Source organism: Asterias amurensis, chromosome 1, assembly GCF_032118995.1.
Source record: "Asterias amurensis chromosome 1, ASM3211899v1".
Lineage (NCBI taxonomy): Eukaryota > Metazoa > Echinodermata > Asteroidea > Forcipulatida > Asteriidae > Asterias > Asterias amurensis.
Genome location: NC_092648.1, coordinates 13503453 through 13527731, shown reverse-complemented (window position 1 = coordinate 13527731; position 24279 = coordinate 13503453). Strand labels below are relative to the sequence as shown.

The following is a 24279-nucleotide window of genomic DNA, read 5'->3' as shown; positions in this document are numbered from 1 at the left end:
CAGGGCGAAACGTGCGAAAACAGGAGTGGGTTTTCCCGCTATGTTCTCCCGCCTCCGATGTCCGATTGAGCCTAAATTTCCACAGGATTGTTATTTTATATATAAGTTGTGATACACGAAGTGTGGGACTTGGATAATACTGTTTACCGAAAGTGTATAATGGCTTTAAGCTCCGCCCCATTGCGTATTGACCAATTACAACCAATTGCGCAACCAAAAGTCTGACAAATTAAGTCCGACATGCTTGCGCGTATGCTTGACATCCGCAGCAGAGTTGTGCAGAATGGCATTGGAGAGGCTCACATGTTCTTGCTCATCACACGATGAGCGGAGCCTAATGGATCGGTCTATTGCCAGCCTCATGTAATATGGTTTATGGTAGTAGTATTTTTCCAATTTCCAGGCAAAAACATGCAAGGCCTTTTGACCAACAAGCTCTGACCCATGCCGATAGCTACTTAGGTTGTGTTGAAGACTAGACAGACGTGCATGATCTAGCCCGCTGTAGCAGCCAGTTTGTATACGCTGTAGCAGCCATTTCGGATGCGGCCTTAGTTCAAAATAATTTAATTCCTCTCTGCTTTCACACTGCCTGATGCGAAAACTTTGATACACAATTAATTCTCTCCATGGGTCAATAACCCTTGACCCCTAATACTTGCAGGGTTGGTCTTGAAATGAATCAAGCACTCTACGCAAGTCAACTCCAGATGAAAATGTTGTAGTGTGAAAAGGTGAGTCACACTTAACATGAGTCAAATCCATGTCCAACTCACTGAAATATGTGGTGTGAAAAGACTTACACGTATACATGTAGTTGTATTCTGCTTGGTATGCCCTTTGTTTGGTTATCTGTCTAGTTACCATTGGGGCCGCAAGCAGATTGTCCCAAACTGCCCAAACGGTTGCATGATTTGACCTAGTTTCAATCATTTGATAAATTTGATGGACTCTGTTTCAAAATTAGCACCCAGGTGATGACAATTTAACTTATTATCATTTATGAATAACGGGTGCAAATTTGCAGATAAAGGTCTAGTATCTTTTTCCCAGAATTGTCCACAAGGAAACCGATATGTTCAAAACCCGGCAAAATCACCCATGTTTTTTTTATCAGCATTGTGTAGGGCAAACGCAAAAATGTGGTTCTACTTAGTTAAGAGGTCAATTGTTTTTGGAGTCCGTATTATGTTGATTCATTTAGTGCGTGGAAAAAAATGAAACATTTGTAAATACAATTCCCTCGTCAAGTAAAATACACATACAATGAAATATTTGTGTGGCTTTTAAAGCCAAAAATACTTGCCTATGAAAGGAAACAAGATTACATTTTCATTGATAAAATATAAGAGCTTAAAAAGTTAGATTTTTGTACAGTCTTTATAATTTTTCTTGCAAAAATACATTATACATGTAGGTGTATTACTAAATCAGCTGCACTTTTGTTTTATTTGCTTCGTTTAAAATATAAAACTGTACAAACTAATAAGTAAAACAATAGTTTTCATTTCAAAATAATATTGGCTATCCCACGGGCGCAAGTGAAATTTGAAGAAAAAAAATAGCATGTCTGTGCACCCATGTACAATGAGGTCGACAGCCAAGTTGTAAACCTGGAATTGGACAAAATAAGTGGTGTTTGAAGATTTGCATGGTGTAAAGGATAAGAACAAACTATAGATATTAGTAAGCATGTGGGTACAACCATATATTAATTCTCTTTTGAGGGAGTGTTTACTCTGTATTGGAGACCAAACCAGCTATTTTTCAAAAGAGAATAATTACACACAAGTTTACTATTATTCATATTTTGCTCTTAGACGTGATACATTTTTGCTGTATTCCAGGAGCTAGTGTGGGATAACAAATTTGTTCTCCAGCAAACAAAGAAAAGTAAGAAACAAAAGAGTTTTATTTTTACTAAAATGTTTCCTAAAGAGGGCGCTCAATGGTCTTCAGTTTTGTAATAAACCATAAGCGAAACTTACTGTGTAAATTTAAATTCCATTTTGAATCAAACATAGAAAATTCCATTTTCATAAGGATTCAGGTTTTTCCCGTGGCTATTGACCAATCAGCAGTGAAGATTCAAGTTTGCTGGAGGATAAACTTAACTGAATACTTTCTCTCACTTTACCTACTCATAGGTAATTCCTTTGTAATTTGTCCCTTATCTAGAAATTAATTACAAGTACTTCAAATGCATATAATAATTAACATTTATTACTGCCAAGTGAATAATGACAAGCTAGATTATTTAGTTTTTCCCAACTTATTTGTTAACATGCGTGTAGTTCCACCTTATGTATGCATAATATCGACTAAATTTGTATCAATCATCAAGCCAAGGTTTAAATTTTGTGTGGTGTATTCTGTTTAATCCTTTGTTTTGTCTTTTAGTATCGAGAATTCAGCGATGGTATTGGAAACGTGAATGGGGTGTTAAAACCAAGGTTTGGTTGGGTGGTGCATGTAACAATACTCCTAATAATGCTAGGTTCTTATATTATAAGTTATTACACAAGCGCAAATGGAATACGGAAAAATATAGCGCTTCTGCGTCCCATATCCAACAAAGGCTATATCCTTCAAGCATACTTGGCGCGTGACACAGAACACACAAGATGTAGGTAGTGATATCATCCGGGCAATATAGGTTTTTATCACCACTCCATTCTGCAATTCTGATTGGTGGATTAGGGCGTACTTGAAGATAAAGCATTTTATCACAGCCCTAAGGGCATATTAAACAGGCATGATATTCTTTCTACTTAAGTCTGTTTTCCCGACTTTTTTTGCCGTTGGAAAAATCTGACAAACTGTGGTTAAATAGCCTGAAATATCTATAAGAGCCTACACCAAGTGTACATGTTTGTCAGTCCTTGTACTGGATCAAATATTCCTACTTTTTCCAAGGATCTAATATCATGCCTGATCAAAGTGCTCAGGATTGTGTCCTGCAAGGTATGTGGAGCTTTATGAATTATGAAACCTGTTCCTTAAAGGGAAGGTACACGTTTGGTAATTACTCAAAACAAATATTAACTTAAAAACTGACTTGGTAACAAGCATTGGAAAGCTGTTGATAGTATAAAATATTGTGGAAGACGACTCCCTCTGAAGTAACGTAGTTTTTGAGAAAGAGGTAATTGCTCACTATAATAATAAAAGACTTCTAGCTAGAAGTCTTTTATTCCTATCTGAAAGCACACAAATTCGTCCAACAAGGCTGTTTTTTCTTTCATCATTTTCTCGCAACTTCGAAGACCCATTGAATCCAAATTTTCACAGGATTGTTATGTTATGCTTATGATGGGATACACCAAGTGAGAAGACTGGTCTTTGACAATTACAAAAGGTGTACCTTCCCTTTAATAGCACCATGTGCACATAACGTAACTTGCAAAGTGTTACTTTAAGGACGGTTAAAAATCTATGAAAGACAATAATCTTATCTGGCCTCAGGCCAATCAGAGAACCAATAAGCAGTCAAGTTTCCCTACTGGAAGAACCCTTCACCAAATACACCTTTCCAAAGCTGCTTATGCCAACTATAAACAAATCTTGCTACACGGAAAACACTATCACCAGCCAAAATACCAAGTAATGAGCATTGCCTCAACACTGGTTGCCCACACAACTCTGCTAAGCAAGTCGTGGTTCAGCTTCAGCTACACCTTTTAAGAGCTGCTTACAGATCATGCCAAATATCAACAAATCTTGCTCAGCGTAAACAGATTACCAGCCAAGTAATGAGCATTGTCTCTTCACTGGTTGCCTGCACAATTCTGCTAAGCAACTCCTGGTTCAGCTTCAGTTCATACACCTTTCCAGAGCTGCTTACAGATTTGTGCCAAGTATAAACAAATCTTACTTAGCGGAAACAGATTACCAGCCAAGTAATAAGCATTGTCTCTTCACTGGTCTTCACAACTCTGCTAAGCAACTCCCGCTGCAGCTTCAATTCATGACCGTCTGCCGTTCCACAAGCTTCCTGAAGACGCCATCCTCGACTCTCATCAGTTCCTCATAGCTTCCGAGTTCCACCACGCTTCCTTTCTCGAGGACGGCGATGTTGTTGGCTCGTTTAATGGTGGACAGACGGTGAGCGATGGTGATGACCGTTCGCCCGACCATGAGCCTCTCTAGAGCTTCCTGGACGAGATACTCGCTCTCTGCATCCAGAGCACTGGGGGAAAGCAGAAAAAACAAACCAGAGTTACTTCAAGCATTTTTTTGTCTTAAATTTACAGACAACCCAGCGTCAATAATTCAGGTAAGTGTACTAGTGGCATTTAACCCCCTAATCTAAAAAAGAGCAAAGAAACTTCAAGTGAAAAAACAACACCAGAGTCGCATCTCTTGTGTGTTTTCTTTCGTCTGAAGTTTACAGACGACTAATAATCCAAGTAAGTGTACTAATAGCATTTATTCCCCTAACCTAAAAAAGGAGAACTAGTACACAAACCTTACAGGAATGCAGCAACAGAATGCACTTCATGTACTTATGATTCACAGGCACACACTGTGTTCAAGAATACCCTACATTGTTCTGATGAAATTTATTCTATTGACCCCCTTTCACCAGTGTCGCACACAGCTCCTGTTTGCTATGCTGGCCATTTTAGGAGTCAAACTGCACTAAACTACACTAGGCACTAGGGAATATTGACTCCCGAAATGTCGCAAATAATATAATTTTTTATGATGACGTCAGGTTAACAATTCCTAGAAAAGCGTTTTATAACGGAGTACAGCTAGAAAAGTACTTTCTTGCCTAGCCCTTCCATTCTGAGATTTTACCTTGTAGCTTCATCCAACAGGAGGATTTTAGGGTTTTTCAGTATAGCTCTTGCTAGTGCTATACGCTGTTTCTGACCACCTGTGGAAAGAAAAAAAAAATAAGTACAATATGCTATTTGAAGATGATCTCAAATTTAAAGATAACTTGGTGCATTAAGATTTTTTGTCAGGTAACATTATAAATAATCTCTCTTGGTAATAATAATATAAATACACAGTTCTGATGTAGCACCATGTAACCGTTTTCAAGGCGCTGTGGTGCAATCTGCAGGCAACCACACCGGGGGAACCCCTTCTTATAACGATACTGGGTTCTTTCACATGCACTGCACAACACACAAAACCAATCCAAAGGACGATGCAACAATGGCTAAAGCCCCCTTGCTCAAAGACACAAGTGTCAAGACCAAGTAAGACTCCAACCCACACTCTACAGTTCAGAAACACCAGAGCTTAAGTCAAGTGCACTTGACAGCTCAGCCACGACACATCGAAGAAGAATTTTGATCAGTTTCGTTTGGAAAAACTACTCCGCCCCCAACAAATTAGTACCTGAGAGCATGAGGCCCCTTTCGCCAACCAACGTGTCAAACTTCTCCGGGAACCCATTGATGAAGCCAAGGGCGTTGGCAGTCCTGGCCGCGACGACCAGCTCCTCGTGAGTAACTGCCTCCGGGTTGTTGGCGCCGTACGCTATGTTCTCTCCTATTGATGTGGAGAACAGTATCGGCTCCTGAAATTGAAATCAAGTCTCGATTTGATACCAGGCTGTAAATCGCAGAAATCCACTTGCCATATGAAAATTTAAATTGATAATCTAAATAGGTACCAGCCAAAATGTCATTCGGTGTTGATTTCTTTTGGATGATTCCCTTTTCGCTCGGCAAATCAATTTAATCAAAATGAAATGATAATAAAGATCATTCTGTTCTTTTCAAATCACGGTAAAATGTTGTTCTGAAAATACTTGACAATGTTCAGTATTTCTCTTTAAATCTGGGCCCAATTTAATAGAGCTGCTTAAGCAGTAAATATTGCTTAAAGGTTTTCTGCTAAGCAGAAATGGGCAGGATACCAGTCACAAATTGTACTTATGGCATGGTAGTTTGGATGGTACCATTGTTATGGTAAGCTCATTTATGGATTTGCTTAGCTACTTTTTGTGGTTAAGCATGAAATTGGGACCTGGTATCGAATATGGTTGAAATTCTTCACATGGAACACTTAAAGCACTCTGCATTGAGCTGTCATTGGTGTCTTGTAATGTATATATTGTGTTTACCTGGCTAACAGTTCCTATCTGCCATCTTAACCATTTAGGACTCAAGCTTCTTATATCTTCTCCATCTAGCATTATCTGACCTGCAGACACACATACACAAACATATTAGTAAAAGCCATCAATCAAGGACTTCCTTTTAATAATAATAATAATAATAATAATAATAATAATAATAATAATAATAATAATAATAATAATAATAATAATAATAATAATAATAATAATAATAATAATAATAATAATAATAATAATAATAATAATAATAATAATAATAATAATAATAATAATAATAATAATAATAATAATAATAATAATAATAATAATAATAATAATAATAATAATAATAATAATAATAATAATAATAATAATAATAATAATAATAATAATAATAATAATAATAATAATAATAATAATAATAATAATAATAATAATAATAATAATAATAATAATAATAATAATAATAATAATAATAATAATAATAATAATAATAATAATAATAATAATAATAATAATAATAATAATAATAATAATAATAATAATAATAATAATAATAATAATAATAATAATAATAATAATAATAATAATAATAATAATAATAATAATAATAATAATAATAATAATAATAATAATAATAATAATAATAATAATAATAATAATAATAATAATAATAATAATAATAATAATAATAATAATAATAATAATAATAATAATAATAATAATAATAATAATAATAATAATAATAATAATAATAATAATAATAATAATAATAATAATAATAATAATAATAATAATAATAATAATAATAATAATAATAATAATAATAATAATAATAATAATAATAATAATAATAATAATAATAATAATAATAATAATAATAATAATAATAATAATAATAATAATAATAATAATAATAATAATAATAATAATAATAATAATAATAATAATAATAATAATAATAATAATAATAATAATAATAATAATAATAATAATAATAATAATAATAATAATAATAATAATAATAATAATAATAATAATAATAATAATAATAATAATAATAATAATAATAATAATAATAATAATAATAATAATAATAATAATAATAATAATAATAATAATAATAATAATAATAATAATAATAATAATAATAATAATAATAATAATAATAATAATAATAATAATAATAATAATAATAATAATAATAATAATAATAATAATAATAATAATAATAATAATAATAATAATAATAATAATAATAATAATAATAATAATAATAATAATAATAATAATAATAATAATAATAATAATAATAATAATAATAATAATAATAATAATAATAATAATAATAATAATAATAATAATAATAATAATAATAATAATAATAATAATAATAATAATAATAATAATAATAATAATAATAATAATAATAATAATAATAATAATAATAATAATAATAATAATAATAATAATAATAATAATAATAATAATAATAATAATAATAATAATAATAATAATAATAATAATAATAATAATAATAATAATAATAATAATAATAATAATAATAATAATAATAATAATAATAATAATAATAATAATAATAATAATAATAATAATAATAATAATAATAATAATAATAATAATAATAATAATAATAATAATAATAATAATAATAATAATAATAATAATAATAATAATAATAATAATAATAATAATAATAATAATAATAATAATAATAATAATAATAATAATAATAATAATAATAATAATAATAATAATAATAATAATAATAATAATAATAATAATAATAATAATAATAATAATAATAATAATAATAATAATAATAATAATAATAATAATAATAATAATAATAATAATAATAATAATAATAATAATAATAATAATAATAATAATAATAATAATAATAATAATAATAATAATAATAATAATAATAATAATAATAATAATAATAATAATAATAATAATAATAATAATAATAATAATAATAATAATAATAATAATAATAATAATAACAACAACAACACGTTTTGATGTAGCGCTTTTCACACCCAGAGGACGTCCCAAAGCATCAAAGCGCTTCTTATTATTACCCCTGGTCACTGGGCCTTAAATCACTCCTTAAACCATCTCAGCTCCCTGGTGGGGAGTATGCAGCCTGTGCAACATTAATATGCGCTACTCGGCTAAATCAATCACAAGAACCATCTCTGCCCTCACAGGTACCCATTTACTCCTGGGTTGAGAGAAGCAATTATAGTTAAGTGTCTTGCTCAGGGACACAAGTGTCACGACCGGGATTCGAACCCACACTCTGCTGAACAGAAGCATCAGAGCTTGAGTTTGGTGCTCTTATCCACTCGGCCACGACACCCCACTTTGTTCTTCCAATGTTTGGACAACAGAGGTCGAGTTGGCGAAGTGGTATCTTTCCTCGCCTTCCAACTCTACGATCCTGGTTCATATTCTGCCGGGGCACTATGTGGATTGGGTTTCAGTCCCTACCTGATTGCCTGGGCTTTCCATAGAATACCAAAATACAAACAAACCCAGACAAGGAACAACTACTGCAACCAGTGATCCCATTTTTGGTGAAAACATAATTGGTTGGTTAAAAAAAACCATTATTACGTCAGTAAAGAAAGATTAAATGAAGATCTATATGAAGATGGCTAACCATTTATTTATGAATATAACTTGTTTTTAACCTTACACCAATGTGTCGTAAGCACTGTATACTTTTCCCCAGGCAAATCCCTCGGGTTGGGATTCAAACCAACAACCTTTGCATTGCTAGAGCAGGGCCCAATTTCATAGAGCTGCTAAGCAACAAAATTTGCTTAGCATGAAATTTCTTCTTTGACAAAAACAGGATTACCAACCACATTTCCATTTGTTGCATATTGCGTGTTACTGGTATTCAGCTGTTGTTTGCTTATCCTGAAAATCATGTGGAAATTTGGTTGGTAATCCTGTTTTTATCAAGGAAGAAATTTCATGCTAAGCAAATTTTTGTGCTTAGCAGCTCGATGAAATTGGGCCCAGATGTCTTACCACAAGAGGCAGTAAGAACTCTATGTGTAAGCAGGGGTTATTGCAATGATTTCATAGATGTTTTTAAAAGTTTAAAACCTATATGGGAAAACAAATTATATTCTTTAACCCAATGCAAAACTAACATCTTATTAATACGTTTATTTATATAAATTTTTTCAAAACTGAATTTCCCCAGATATCACTGGATATATTCAGACAGCCCAATACCTCGATCAGCATCATAGTACCGCAGCAGCAGAGACCCCAGGGTAGACTTCCCGGATCCACTGGAGCCAACTACAGCAGTAACAGACCCAGCAGGCACGGAGAGGCTCAGATTGCTGAAAATGGGGATGTCATCTCTCTGAGGGTAGGCAAAGTCAATCCCCTTAAAATCTAGCTGTCCTTGGAGGCTGGAGGCACTTGGGATAATACCATCTGGGAGGAAAGTTGGGGGGGGGGAGATGGGATGGTGGGAGGTTATTAGGAAGGTGATGATTTTAAATTCTGTGTACCATTTCTATTTCTAGACTTTTTAATGCAATACTCGGTTCAAGGTTCATCATCGAAAGAAGTCATTACAAAATACAAGGTAAATGTTACACAACACATAATTGAGGAACTTTGAATGCACTACAGCATTTTCTCCTTGGTAAAGGGCACCCTATGAGGAAGTTGTAAATTTCTACTGGAGCATTTTAAGGGCACCAAAGCAATGACATGGGGGCATGGAGGCAATCAATAAGTATCCGGCCTGAAAAGTGGCACTGCCGAGGGATCCATTTAAGAAGACACTAAGGAGACATTGCAAAACAAAAGTTTGATAAAACCTTCACCATGCTGCAAACCACCTCTTTCACAAACTCATCGACATGAAATGGAGGTTAAGAAGGGCAACGTAGACTGGCACCTTTTGGGGGTGCAAGATTTACACTTCCTGATTACTGGTGGATTCAGGGTACATTTCAAAGACATTTGCTGAGGGCATGTCCGAATTGGTAGCAACAGCTAGGGCTGCTACTAGATTTACGCGTGATTATGCATTAAGGTATAGGACATTCTTAGTAACACTCTAAATAGCAACAGCCGTAGCTGTTGAAGCCAGTTTGGATACGGCCTAAATGTACCCCTCCGACCCTCACTGATCTCTCTTTTGTATTTTTTTTCTTCACCTTTCAGTGGAATGGTCGGTGTCCTGTCGAGGATTTCCCAAAGCCGTGTACTAGCACCCAGACCCTTCATAAGCTCAGAGTAGAATGAACTGATTCCTGCAAAGAGAGAACAAAAAATTCCACTGGGAAATAAAAAGGTAGTTTAACTGAAATCTCTCACACATTCACTCTTGCTTTGCTGAGATATAGAACAAAGAGCCAATCCAATAGCTTTATTCCACGAACTGTATCTCATTGGAACTCCTTGCCAAGGTCCAATAGTTACATAAGAGATGGTGAACACCCATACCACCAGGGAGCTGAGATGGTTTAAGGAATGATTTAAGGACCAGTGACCAGGAGTAGTAATGTTGGAGCGCCATGAGTGTCACTGCGTGACGGAACTGAGCGCTATATAAGAAGCCATTATTATTATTATACCCGATACGGAAGGTGTCAGGCATATTGGTACCGCTTGTTGACCATCTCAGATCCCGTCTGGAGGTTGCAAAACAAAAGCTTGCCCCCACACCATGTGACATAGCAACACTGTCTAATCTAATTTGAGTGTTAATTTCTGACCATTCATGTCACTGAACCACACATTATGCAAAAACTAACTCGCAAGTGGCTCATTTAAAATTACCTCCTACGGATATGCCAACGTATGCAGCGTATAGGAGAAACGAGGACAGACTGCCCACTGTGATCTGAGCATCTTGCATCATGGATCCGCCATTGTACAACACAGCCAAGATGATGAAGTTGCTGGAAAGGCCCATCTGAAAGGGTCAACGGTCATAGGTTATATGTCAGATACGTCCTCAATGGAAGACTTTGAGACACTTGGTAGTAGCAGACCAGCCTTGCTAAGAAATAGGATTCAAACTGCCTCTAGCTACCAGGCAAACTGTGGTTTACTGGCAAGACATCTACTCCAGTAATATGCCTGTGTTTTTTGTTCACAGGACTCTGGAAAAGTATGAAGTATACAGGCATGATATTTGGTCCTTCGGAAAAAAAGTAGGAACATTTTTATAGGGCTGACCAACAAGTAGTGTAGGCTTGGACATTTCAGGCTACTTCATCACATTTTAACCGAATTTTATGCAAGGGCAAACAAATTGAGAAATCAAACTGAATTAGGAAGAATACCATGGCCTGTCCTGCATTTGATTAATGTCAAATCAATGTACTCAAAATGATGAACCATTCTCTTACCGCAGCGTAGAATGCACCCCAGAGAAAGGACTCCCTGGTGGCAAGATTCAAGACGTTCTGCACAGCCACCGAGTAGGCCCTCTTCTCCCGGTCCTCTTGAGCGAACGCCCTCACAGTCCGAACGCTGCTGACCTTTTCCTCTGCAACCTGACGAGTCAAGAAAGAAGGTAGGGTTACTCTTAGACTGGTCCCCTGTCCTTATCCAAGGACAGGTTTTGGTTAATGTGTACACATGTACATCGGATTTAACTGCAAATCTTATAAAGGCCACATGAAATGATGCAAGGTCAAAGGTGAATATGTAAGTGGGCTCAACAGGAGAACTCTGGCATAGTTCTCAAAATGTGAAGTCATGTTCAGGCTAGGTTACTCTGGGAACTGGCAAATACATGTATTTTGTTTCCAACATTGTTGGCAAATTCACAAGGGCAATACTCACTTCAGTAGACTTGGCCAGGACGTCCTGCTTTTGCTTGGAGACTGTGCGAAGAAATCTGCCATAAATGACTGCGACGACGGCCACAGGGGGCACAATGCTCAGGACAATGGTGGCAAGTTTAGCTGAAGAATAAAACTAGGGGGGAAATTTGAAAAACGACATCAGTGAAACTTACAGACTAGTTCTACAGAAGTAACAACGATTTAAGCAGCACCAAGGAGTATTTTAAAACCGAGAGTCAAATTTTACTATACACTGAAAAATTGTGTTTATTTTAGTTGCAGCATTTGAAATAAGCAACAATGGGATCTTCAGATGTTATTTCCTTAAATTTGAACACCATGTAAATCTGTTGTAAGTAAACAATCTGGACACCCATGTATTTAAATTTCCAACAAATTTTCCCCCCTTTTCCCAAATCCTGGCTTAAACCTTGGGTCACATAATAGCAAAAATCCCCAGGGAGTGTGGGTTAATGTAAAAGATAGACATCCTGTATAGAAATTCTTATTTTTTTTTTTACTTTTTAAAAACTTATACAACTTTACTTATCCAGTTTACCATCATGCCAACTCCCCCCATTGCTTGAGCCAACGCCCGCAGCCCGGCCGAGATGTTTGTAGTGACCGAGTTGCCGATAACCGTTGTGTCAGTGGACAGTCTATTCACCAACTCCCCGGTTCGAGTCTTGTCAAAGAAAGCAATATCTTGCTTCATGATTGAGTTAAAGACAGACTCTCGCAGACGCTTGACAACGCGCTCACCTAAAAAAAGAAAAAAAGATATTCTTATAAAAATATGCCTGTGATTTTTTTCACACAGCTCGGGAAAGTAATGAGTATACAGTGCTATTGGTTTACTCACATCTGTTTATATGGGTAAAACTAAAATTAATTGTGGGGTCCTGCTATTTTTGTTCTGTTATTCCCTTTTTTGAGAAAATTTCCTGTGGGGTAAAATTGTAACAAAGACAAACTTGTGAGGTAGCACTGTTCTCTTGTTAAAAGTAAGTTGGCGTGTGACACAAAAAACACTTCCTACCACAAGATGTACAATAGTTCACAAAGATAGTCCTAACTTACATTATAACCAGTCCTAGGACAACTAACTCGTCCTAACTCAAGATAAGACTAGTCTCTTTGTGAAATCCCCACCCCCCCCCCAAACTATATTCCATGGCTGCTGACCTGAAGTATACATCAAGTAAATACGTCCGAAGTTTGCGACTGCACCAAGTAAGAACACCACAGACAGGACACCACAGAGCTGGTTGAGGTCGGCCATCATGTCCACATTCACACCGTCCGTGGATCCATTGTATATGACATCAATGACCTTACCCATAGCAAATGGGATGGCCATGGTTACACTGCTGGAGATAGCCAGCAAGCCAATGGCAACTACCCACAGAAAAGGAAACAAATACAGAATTATCATCAATTTCATTAAGCCTGTGAGAACAGAAAATTGCTAAGCACAGCAAGATTGTGCTCAGCAGAAACAGATTACCAGCCAAAATACCATACAGTTTACAATACATTGAGTGCAGCTGGTATCTACAGTTTTTGCTGAACAAAGAAATCTGCTAAGCAAAACATTCTGCTTTTGCCACTCTAAAAACAGCGTTTGGGTTTCTGAGATTAGATTTACAGCAAATTTTACAGCAAATTTGGAAACAAATGGTGAGTGGTGAACACCTTCGTTTTATGCAAACACAACTTCTTCAGCCCACAAAGTTTGATTGAGGTTTAATTTGCAATTAAGTGATGTGAGATAGTGTGAAGAGGAATGCTTTCTTAAAATGCAGTGAGCTGTAGTAGGGTCATTTGCTTATTTCATGGTTTACCACAACCCTACTTGCCCTACTTTGTTCAAAACAAAAGGCAGCTGGGCTATGGTTGCCACAACTACCATCTGCAGACATTGAGGGGTGACTCCCTTTCTGCTTTTGTTCTCCATCTCACACAGAAACAATACTGTTGAATGTTTGTTTTCTTTCTTCCAATGTTTACAGCCAGCCCCCCCCCCCCCCATGCAAAAACACCACTACCACTCAGTGTGTTTCAATAATCTATACTGAGCTGTAGTTACTGTTCATGTTAGTTGGTGTGCAATCTAACATACCCTTCACAGGAAAATCATAACAGGCACTTAAGAACAGGAGCAGCTTGACACAGCACTACTGGTTTATTTGTTTCTTCTTGGTTGCACTTTCGAATCTTGTCCCAATTTCTAGACACTTCAACTACGCACAGGCCAAGAAATATAAACACATATTAAATTTACCAGTTAATCTTGACGTCTCCGGCTTAGCTAGCGACATCAATCTGGACATCTCTGACACTTTAGGCACAATGGTTTTAGTAGTAGCTACTGTCTTATCATCCTCCTTGGATGGAACGGGTTCTGTTGAGTACGTCCTCCACATGCCTAGGCACGGCGTAAGGGGGCTAGTAGAGCGGCCCCTAAACCAGGAGCCAGAAGCCTTGACCCCTGTCATCCCGGACAGGCCCAGAGGTAGATGTTTAGTTCTGTGAGTTACCTTGGATGCCTTCATCGGCAACCCAGATCTGGAGAACATTCTCATTGACGATAAATACAACTTTCTTGAAGATGATGTGTTGTGGACTCCAGTTCTTGGAGATGGCTTTGTGATGCAGCATTTTGTGGGGAGTGAGCATCTCATCAGCAGATGAGACGCTGTGAGTGATGTTCGTATCATTTTGTGGCTCAGAGTGCACAGCTGAATGACAGTGACAGCAATTTCAAATCAGTTCTTCAACAACTCTTCCCACAAAGAAACAGTCAACTAATGACTATCATCTGATCTCCTGTTAATTTTGTTTCCTTCGGGATAAAGTAAAAAAAAATGAGGAATATTATTGTTATTTAAATTCCTCAAATCATTGTTAGTACTGAACAAAATAAAGTCAAATCATTCAACCATCAGGGTTTAAAAGTATATTTCATACAAAAGAGACTACTTGATTTTGGATCAACATCGGAGGAAGGAAGAACCAGTCAACAGGGGGGCTTTTCACCATGTTCACTAAAATGCTGCCTTCTTCGCGTCTGCGCCCTGTGCATGCTGGATACCCACCAGATGGAGTTTGCACAGTAGCACAGATACAGATACATGATAAATCAAGTTCATTGCTCTACTATACTAATAATGATCAAATTCAAACAACAAGAGGAAGTTACTTTTGGCACTTTTTGGTGTAGGAAAACAAAAAAACTGATTCTGATTGAGGAGAACTTTCCGTATGGCGCCACCACTTGTTCACTCATTTTTACAAAAAGGGATATATCAATCAGGTAAATTAGATACTATAGTATTTTATTTCGAATGAAAAAGTGGTGGCGCCATACGGAAACTTTTCCAACCGCCGAGTCATTCTTCTGTTCTGGGGCGGGACGAAGGTCGGTCGCTTCTCTGTCCTTACTCTATGGTGGTAGTACCACTGGTACGTTCTTCTTGCAGAGGATGGAACTGTAATCATTCCCTGCCGTTGGATTTGGAGACATTAAACCATGACCTAACTGAGCGATGATAACGGTTACATAAGCAATCCCATTAATAATAAAATGTGTTTCATCATTCACCGTCAATCAGAGTATCACAACAACAGTTAGCTGATCATAACGCACAGTACAAATGGCATCTAGTTTTGTGCAGGACGTGTGTTTATTTTTTATCTACCGTTTAAGTCTTATAGCGCCACCAATTGGCAAAAACTCAACACTTTTAGGGGGAGGTGCAGTGCACCCCGCCCACAGTGGGAGGAGCTCACACATGACACAGGCAATGATATCTGAGCCCTCAAAAACTGTCGAAACTCGTTATTTGTTTGAACGTTTACAAAACATCAACCGTCAAAAACGGGACATGTTTTCTTCATATATGTATGCAAAGTAAGTTAAAAGGTAAATGAATCTATCTCACGTTTCAGACCCCTTTCACTTTCCGGAATATATAATTAAGTTCAATACAATTGCACAGTTTGTTTATGTTTCCTTTATGCATTTAATAAATTAATAAACATTTCCTTTGAACAATCTAACATGATATTTCACGGAAAGTCTTTGGCATTCAAGTCTTGAACAGTAGCATTAAGAATGTCTGTCGATTTCTATGGCTATGGGAACAGAATGTCATCTTGAGAATAAAAACATGTGTAGGCCTAATTAATCATTCTTACCCGCAACTTTTATTTTTCCAAAGAAAAATATACAATCAACTCACAAGAACTCGCAGTGTGAAACGAGATGCAATGTATTTTGTTTGTCATTTGTAATATCGTCTGCTTATTTGTAATTATAATATTGTATTAATTAATCAATTACTCCAAGTTAAAGGAACACGTTGCCTTGGATCGGACGAGTTGGTCTATAAAAAACGTTTGTAACCTTTTTTTTATTAAATGCATATGGCTGGAAAGATGTTTTTAAAGTATAATACAATGATCCACACAAGTTAGCCTCGAAATTGCGTGGTTTTCCTTTTACTGTGCGAACTAACACGGTCGGCCATTTATGGCAGTCAAAAATTTGACTCCCATAAATGGCCGACCGTGTTAGTAGAGGAGGTAAACGGAAAATCGAGGCTAACTTGTGTGAATCATTGTATTCTAAAAAAAACACATCTTTCCAACCATATGCATTTTATAAAAAACGGTTACAAACGCTTTTTATAGACCAACTCGTCCGATCCAAGGCAACGTGTTCCTTTAATAAAAATAAATATCTAGAACCAATTGAATGCAGATTCTATCCTGTTTGCTAACTATGTGCATTACAAAAACAAAATTGACCAATAGTACTACATGCATCACTGTAATATAAACGACAAAATTGCCGAAATCGAGGCGCCAACACATTGAAAAAACAAAACACTGAGCGTTCAATATTCTTGCGTCAAATTCACCTGTCCATGCATTATTATGGACCTTTGGCAACTTATCTACAATGCAGTGTAATGATTACACTTTGTTCCATCTTTATTTATATCTAATACACAGCGATGGAACGTGGCTGAGTAAGTCCTAAACAGTTTTGGTTTGAACAAAGAAACATTGACTGGACGGGGACTTGAACCACCGACCTCCTACATGGCTTCCTGTCTGGCACCTCCAAACGCAGAAATTGACTTGTAGTGAGAGGGCGTCAATATAGGGCTGGGATACTCAGTAGAGCGCTGCTACGTCAACCCATAGGTCGTTGATTCAAGTCCCGTTCCAGTCAAGTTTTATTTGTCCAAACTCAAACTTTATTTTAAAGCCATTGGACACTTTCGGTAAACAGTATTGTCCAAAGGCCCACACTTCGTGTATCACAACTTATAATATATAAAATAACCAACCTGTGAAAATTTAGGCTCAATCGGTCATCGGAGTCTGGAGAAAATAACGGGAAAACCCACCCTTGTTTCCGCACGTTTCCTCGTGTCATGACATGTGTTTAAAATAAATCCGTAATTCTCGCTATCGAGAATTGATAATTGTTTTAATGTTTTCTCAAAAAGTAAAGCATTTCATGGAATAATATTTCAAGAGAAGTCTTTCACCATAACCTTCTGTAAACCCTGAAAGTTATTTGTAAATCTGTGAACTTTTATTTTTCTGTTCCGAAAGTGTATAATGGCTGTAAAGCTATAAACTTCGTCGATTCAATCAGAAAGTAAGTAGTTTTTCGTCGTCCGGAATGTATATCTTGCTCTCGTTGTAAGGCGGTCATTTCTTGTGGTTACTTGGCCCGACCGGGAGGTGGGTTAGTCGGTAGGTTGTTGTTTAGTCTGGCCAGTTCTGTTGCTGTCAAGTGCTGGTTGAAAATATCTAAATCAAACGAGACATTTTTTTGTTAACCTACAACATAATATTTTAATAAGACTGGGTCAACGTTCCATGAAACGAAAGTCAAAACAGCTACTTCAGAGAATTTGGTTTTAACCAAAATGTTTTTATGCTTGATTAAAGTGTGTCCGTTTGTTTGTCTAGATGTAATTTATGTATGTTTACACTTCCGATTTTTGTTATGTTCTTTCGACATTGTGTTTTGGGCTACCAACCTCATTCTGCTTGCTAAGCATAATTTGGGTGTGTACTGCTAAGCTACTTTTTCTGTCTTTAAGCATGCAGCCCCTATTTCATAAAGCCTGTAAGCACAAAATAATCTTGCTTAGCACAAATTAGTATTGCTTAGATGAAAAAGGTTACCAACCCAATTACATTTTAAAGTTGGCGTTGTTGTGGCTGGTGCACGACTCAATTTATGCTTAGCTAAGACATTTTGTCAAGCAATATTTTCTGCTTAGCAGAAATTAGGCCCTTGTTATTGTACTTACCCTGCCCTGATTGAGGGAAAGATTCCACTGTTGTTTGTGTCTGTCTGTCCCTCTTTCTCTTGGATTGGAACCTCGCCTCTCTCAAATCAACTGCGTCTAAATCTGAGGGTGAAAACTATCAGGTTAAAAACCGTCGGCGTGACACCACTGTGATTTAAAGGCACTGTTTGGGGCAACATCTTTTTACATGGTCTGTTCGTTTGGTAATGATTCTCTAAGTATTAGCTGATGGCTATATAAAAAAAGTGTCGTGGTAAGAACAAGTGCTTTATGTGTTATACTATCAAACATGCATTAAAGATGCATTAAATGCATTAAAGCCTAACTATCCGAAACAGCAGCTTCGGATAGTTATAATCAATGTTGAGAAATATCTCACAAAGTACTACGGTTGAAGAAAAAGATGTCACTCTTTATCCCCAAATAATATTTGAATATAAGAAGCGATAACGCGGTAACGCTTCTCAGATTTGTGCAGGCCCTATTCATTAGAAAGGATTATTCTCCCTAAGTGGACAATTTGCTCCAGAGTTTCACCGATGTCACAAAAACGCGACAACCTTCTGACATGAACTTTTCACATATTAATTTTATTGTGTACAACTATGTTTATACAATATTCCACGTATCACAAACCTGTCGCAATATCCTGAATTTCCTTCCAGCTTTGGGGCTCATCTGTCTGATTTTCCGCAATGAGGACAGCCATGGTGGATAGGAGCTCTTCAAGAACGTCGCAGTCTTCACCGAGAATTCCCCACAGCCAGTACAGCCCCTCCTCTGAGGTTATCTTTCGGACTCCATTCTCGTCGTTCAGCGGGGCTTCGACGGGGAGCTCCCCCGGGCCTTCGGCGAATTTTGCCCCCGCGAGGGAGGAAAGTTGGGTCTGGTGCGGCAATGAGGAGCTTGGTTCGTCCGGAAACAGAGCTGTGTTTGGGATGGACCATAATTTTAGAACCTCAGGCCTAACTTAAAAATGTGGTAATTAATTTGCTGCTTATTGATAAATCATTATTCGCCATAACTATGCATTACTATGTTGAATGCTATTTAATAAATTTTACTGAATTAATGAATAAGTGAATTAATCCAGAGGTTACACAAGACAACATGGTTATGTTTGGCGCCAAAAAAATTGCAAAATCACAATTTTCATGAAGAGTGTCTGTCCAAATTATTTTTGGTTTTGTTGAAAATGAAATATTATCAGGAAAACTTTGGGAAAAAAAACTTCCTCAGAAATTATAGCGTGCACGTTTACGTACCTTGGTGTAACACCTGCCGACATTCTGTGCTTATCTTGACTGGAAGGCCACCTTCGTTGTTGATGACACATCTTGGAATCTATTTTGTAAAAGTTGACATGAATTTAACTAGAATATTGCATAAAAACCCGGCAATCAACCCAAACAAAACACACAAAAAAACGTACTATAGCAACCCAACACCACAACCAACAAACAAACAAACACCCCAACACCCCCAACAAACAAACAATATTTTTTTGGAAATCAGTCCGCAGAGATGCTTCCAAAGTTATGTCACTGTTTTACAAATATTTAAGCCTATATAAGTAAACTAATAATTGCAATAAAATAGCGACCCAAACCAAAGGTCCCAAACAGGGGCCTTCTTCTAAGCCTTGGACCCCCTATCTTTCGAACACACCGGGTAACTTATTTCTGTGCTGAGCATAAACTGAGTGGGCAATATATAGTTGTTAATAATGAAACTTATGTCATTTTGGCTGGTAACATGTTTCTGCTAAGCAATACTTTTCTTAGCCTGAACATCTGACGTCACACTTCGAGGCTGTGAGCCCACGTTGAGCCCACGTTGTATAATCACATTTGACCTCGCATCATTTTACATGAATTTTAGGTTCTGGAGATTCACAGTTAAATTCGACTTACCGTAAAACCAACACCGATAAGACCATGGAACTATAGTCTATACTTTTCTATGATTTTTTTCTTTCCTCACAGGCTTTAAGAAATTTGGCTAATATCTGGGTTAGTTCTGCTGGCCTTACCTCTTCATGATAAAGCTGGGTCTGGCGTTTTCTCATTCCCTCTGCCACATGTTCTTCCGGCATACATCCAACTGTCAGGGTGAAAACAAAACGAACAGATGCAACGAAACAATTTTACATTCCAGTTCAATAACCTAAGTTTTCCTTTCATTATCAGTTTCCAAAAATTGGTTGACATAGAAAGGAATAAGTTGGACAGAAGATTATGTGACAAGGAACTCGATGTTTGGCGCACTGAAAGTTGTTCTTCATTATATTATAGGCCTACGGTTGTATATTATAACACGCTGCAAATATAGGTTTTGCATGTACACCATAATAATGTTATATTGCATCTTCGGAATAAAGACTATAAATCAAAACCTTTTTTTTGTTATGAAGTGTTTCGTCTCCGTTTTACGGTAGACAATGGTCAAGGTAAGGCGAATAACAACGAGTGGTCAATCAATATAGGCCTAGTTCAAATCAACATTGGACAAACAACAAACTACGTCATGATCTCCTGTGACTTTGACCTGGCTTAACGAAATCCATACCCAATGAATCTGGCCTAATGTGTGACGTAAATCCACTATAAGCCACGCCTACACACAAACTGGCTCGACGTTTGGTAGTTTCTGATGATGATTTATAGAAAACTTTATAACTGGAGATTGTTTTCAACATTTTCTAGGCCTAAAACTCCTCATTGAGTATACAGCCCTGTTGTTGATCTTCAAAGAATGTGCGCATTGTTAGTGAAGGTCTGACGTGGTTTAGTGTATTGTGGATTTTTTTGTAATTTTAATGACTCGCAAACCAAAGTGAATTTCTCTGTATAATGAATAAATATGTGTGACAATAAACATACTACTGACTATATGATACAATTGACTCATTATTATAAGTTTCTGTCAGTCACTACTAAGCGGTGCATTTGAACGATGGACGGGTTTTGTTCACAGGAACGATAGGATACAAAACTGACTTGGTGACGAGCAATGGAGAGATGTTGATTGTATAAATAGTGTGAGAAACGGATCCCTCTAAAGTATAGTTTTCAAAGGGGAATTTCTCACTCATAAATATTACAAGACTTGAAGGCACACAGATTTGTGCAAAAGTTGTGTTTTTTGTTCAATATTCGCTTGCAACTACGAGTCAAAATCTTCACAGATTTGTTACTTCAAGCATATGTTGGGAATACCAAGTGAGAATATGCATATAGCCTACTGATTTACAATTTACCAAAGATGTCCAGGCAAAGTATACAGTTGGTTTTTGGAACCGTTAGAGCACTGTTTCAATCCTATACAAAAGTAGGTGTATTATACAATAAAACTAACCTATACACATTTCACTTTAAAGACAGTGGACACTATTGGTAGTTGTCAAAGATTAGTCTTCACCACAGTTAATGTATCTCAACATATGCATAAAATAACATACCTGTGAAAATTTGAGCTCAATCGGTCGTCGAAGTTGCGAGATAATAATGAAAGAAAAAAACACCCTTGTCACACGAAGTTGTGTGCTTTCTGATGCTTGATTTCGAGACCTCAAATTCTAAACTTGAGGTCTCGAAATCAAATTCGTGGGAAAATTACTTCTTTCTCGAAAACTACGTCATTTCAGAGGGAGCTGTTTCTCACAGTGTTTTATACTATCAACCTCTCCCCATTACTTGTAATCAAAAAAGGTTTTGTGATGATAATTATTTTGAGAAGTTACCAATAGTGTCCACTGCCTTTAAGATATGGTTGCGTTTTGAGATATCGCCGACAATCCGAAGCGGCACTCAGCCTAAGACTATTACGGGGTTAAAATACACAATCTGAGAAACGTATCTGATAGTAACGTTTCTCAGATCCAAATTTGGGGGATAAAAACTTATATATTTTGCACACACATTACTTCGAAGAAAACACTGATCAGAAGATTCGAGTGAACTGATTATGTACAGAATGAACTAAACTAAACACTTACCAAGTTTGTTGGCACAGATGTACAGCAGCACCGGTGTAATGTACAACGACAACATCATCAACCTCTTGCAAGAGGATTAACAGACGAGGAAAGGAACCACAAGATGGTTGATTTATTTTGTTCAGAAGTTGCAGTTAACTTTTGCTCCTCCGGCCTGGCAACTTATAAAGCAACAGAGGCAAACCGCGCCTCTAAATATACTATCGGTGGGATTTTCCCAAGACTTCTGAATGAAACGAAGTCTCGGTCAATGCCTGATGTTAATTGGTCAATTTGACCATTGACGTCACTAATTACAAAATCTATACAACGAAAACAACGTGACCGACTAATTATACACTCAGTTTGTAGGCCGAACGAACCTTCAAGGGTAGTTTTATTTATAAAATGGGGACAATTAGGAGAAAGAATGGAGAGGATGGAGGGAAATAAAAGAAAAGAGAAAACAAATTGTAGTAGTTGTAGTCCTTCAAGCGAAATTCACCAGCTCTTTGTAGCGAACGAGTTGCCAACAGTGTTCGAGTGTGTGGGCAGCGTGTGTGAGGTGTGTGTGTGGGGGGGGGGGGGGCAACGAACTAGCCATATTTTAGTTCAGAGTCAGTTCTTCATTTTTTTCTGGTTTCTAACGGAATCAAAAAACGTATATAGAGTTTTATACGTGTTGTCCACTTTAGACTAGACGAAGAACTCAATATAATGCGTCATACTAATGGTCATAGACCTTCCCCGTGTAGGGAATCCATCTGGTATTTCTTTAAGTTAAATCAGTATAACCAAAACGAGGCTGGAAGGTCAACGAAAATAATGCACACGGGACCTGACCAAGATGGTGTCAAAACGATAACGACAATGTTGCGAACATTTACGGCTGCGTAAATCCACAGGAGAGATAATTACACAGATTCCCTCGTATATTCTGCTGGGGATTATATCGGTGACTATAATTATTATTCGTTAAAAGATTACCTGTTATAAGAGAAGGTATATTGCTCTTAGATCGGGGACTTGTTTGTTGAAAATAAAATTGTGATTTTATTTTCAATTTTTTTACACAAACTACGGAGATTTTGAGGCAAAAAAAAGGAAAGCCATTGAGACTAGCTGTGACCTAAAATCTTATGATAAAGACAATGACTTATAATTTCATTTAAAAAAAAATGAATCAGCAAAAATGACAATGACGATTTATGCCAATAATTTTGTGAGATGTATCTCATAACTAAAATGACTTGTAATAAGTCATGAGAAGTCATTTCTGACTTTCTTTTTGTTTCTCTCTATAAAGTTTCCGTTACACAAGCTGAACAATTTAGTCAACGTCAATAGATTATTTTTGTTTGCGTACTTGGTTTTCTATTACTTTTTCTTTCGTACCAAATGTCATTATTGCTCATGGCTATACGTCGAGAAATGTTGAAGGGAAAGCAAAACACAAACAACTGTTTTTACCCAAAGAAGCGGAGTGGCTAGCTTATTCTTGTATTTAACCACTAATAACCTTAGTCTCATTCAGGCCCTATATTAATAGCGTCATTCATTTTGTTAAAGGTACACTCTAAGTTCAACCAGTGGGCGAATGAGCCCCCAAGTCACACATTTGCTATAAAAACATGGTTCTATAGTTACAAGCAGGAAGCCTGTGAAGTATTTGTTTTCTAAGTCCCCCTTTTCTAAAGGTTGCGAAAATGAACGATGAATAAAAAGTAAAATACAGAAGAGGCCTACAGAAAAACAGTTTGCGCCTGGCACCAATCACAATTGCACGCCCCCCCCCCTCCAACCGATTCCCCTGCATCTGAATCTGGACCTTTTGAGAGAAAAAACACCACATGGATTAAAAACGACATTTTATAAACTTTTATTATCGCAATTATTTTCCTACACGCAGTTAGTTACTTGCTTTAAAAATTCCAAAGCACACTAGAGAAGTGGCTCCTTTTAGAAGAACCTCCCTAGAAATGCAGTCTAAATTTTAACTACTATAATGATCCTTTA

The 24279-nt window shown here is 36.3% G+C and overlaps 2 protein-coding genes across 5 annotated transcripts; both read right to left on the bottom strand.

Annotated features, from left to right (window-relative positions):
* Window positions 1–3960: 3960 nt before the first annotated feature.
* Window positions 3961–15614, bottom strand: LOC139946422 (ATP-binding cassette sub-family B member 10, mitochondrial-like). Of its 4 annotated transcripts, none has more exons than XM_071944091.1 (13): window positions 15551–15614; window positions 14231–14791; window positions 13132–13344; window positions 12506–12708; window positions 11945–12079; window positions 11506–11652; window positions 10931–11066; window positions 10306–10401; window positions 9362–9571; window positions 6086–6165; window positions 5356–5536; window positions 4804–4882; window positions 3961–4189 (listed from the first exon to the last, which is right to left on the bottom strand). In XM_071944091.1, exons 2-13 carry the CDS (start codon window positions 14664–14666, stop codon window positions 3961–3963), a joined length of 2145 nt encoding a protein of 714 aa, XP_071800192.1. In that variant the 5' UTR covers window positions 14667–14791; window positions 15551–15614. The 4 variants fall into 4 exon arrangements, with proteins under 4 accessions (XP_071800192.1, XP_071800167.1, XP_071800183.1 ...); XM_071944066.1 differs by having other exon boundaries at window positions 15317–15612; XM_071944082.1 differs by having other exon boundaries at window positions 15332–15612.
* A 1041-nt stretch (window positions 15615–16655) lies between these two features.
* On the bottom strand, window positions 16656–22423 carry LOC139946443 (uncharacterized). The gene is made up of 6 exons (XM_071944103.1): window positions 22285–22423; window positions 20320–20390; window positions 19553–19631; window positions 18924–19214; window positions 18288–18389; window positions 16656–17778 (listed from the first exon to the last, which is right to left on the bottom strand). Exons 1-6 carry the CDS (start codon window positions 22340–22342, stop codon window positions 17690–17692), a joined length of 690 nt encoding a protein of 229 aa, XP_071800204.1. The 5' UTR covers window positions 22343–22423; the 3' UTR covers window positions 16656–17689.
* Window positions 22424–24279: the final 1856 nt, after the last annotated feature.

Excerpts from the sequence above, each read along its gene's own strand:
- LOC139946422 (XM_071944091.1), bottom strand. The coding sequence starts at position 14,666 with ATGATACGAACATCACTCACAGCGTCTCATCTGCTGATGAGATGCTCA. Across the intron at positions 4,883-5,355 it reads AAGGGGCCTCATGCTCTCAG|GTGGTCAGAAACAGCGTATA; the intron begins GTACTAATTTGT and ends TTCTTTCCACAG. Across the intron at positions 4,190-4,803 it reads CTGTTGGATGAAGCTACAAG|TGCTCTGGATGCAGAGAGCG; the intron begins GTAAAATCTCAG and ends GCTTTCCCCCAG.
- LOC139946443 (XM_071944103.1), bottom strand. The coding sequence starts at position 22,342 with ATGATGTTGTCGTTGTACATTACACCGGTGCTGCTGTACATCTGTGCC. Across the intron at positions 20,391-22,284 it reads CATCTGTGCCAACAAACTTG|TTGGATGTATGCCGGAAGAA; the intron begins GTAAGTGTTTAG and ends TCACCCTGACAG. Across the intron at positions 19,632-20,319 it reads CCCAGCTTTATCATGAAGAG|ATTCCAAGATGTGTCATCAA; the intron begins GTAAGGCCAGCA and ends TTTACAAAATAG.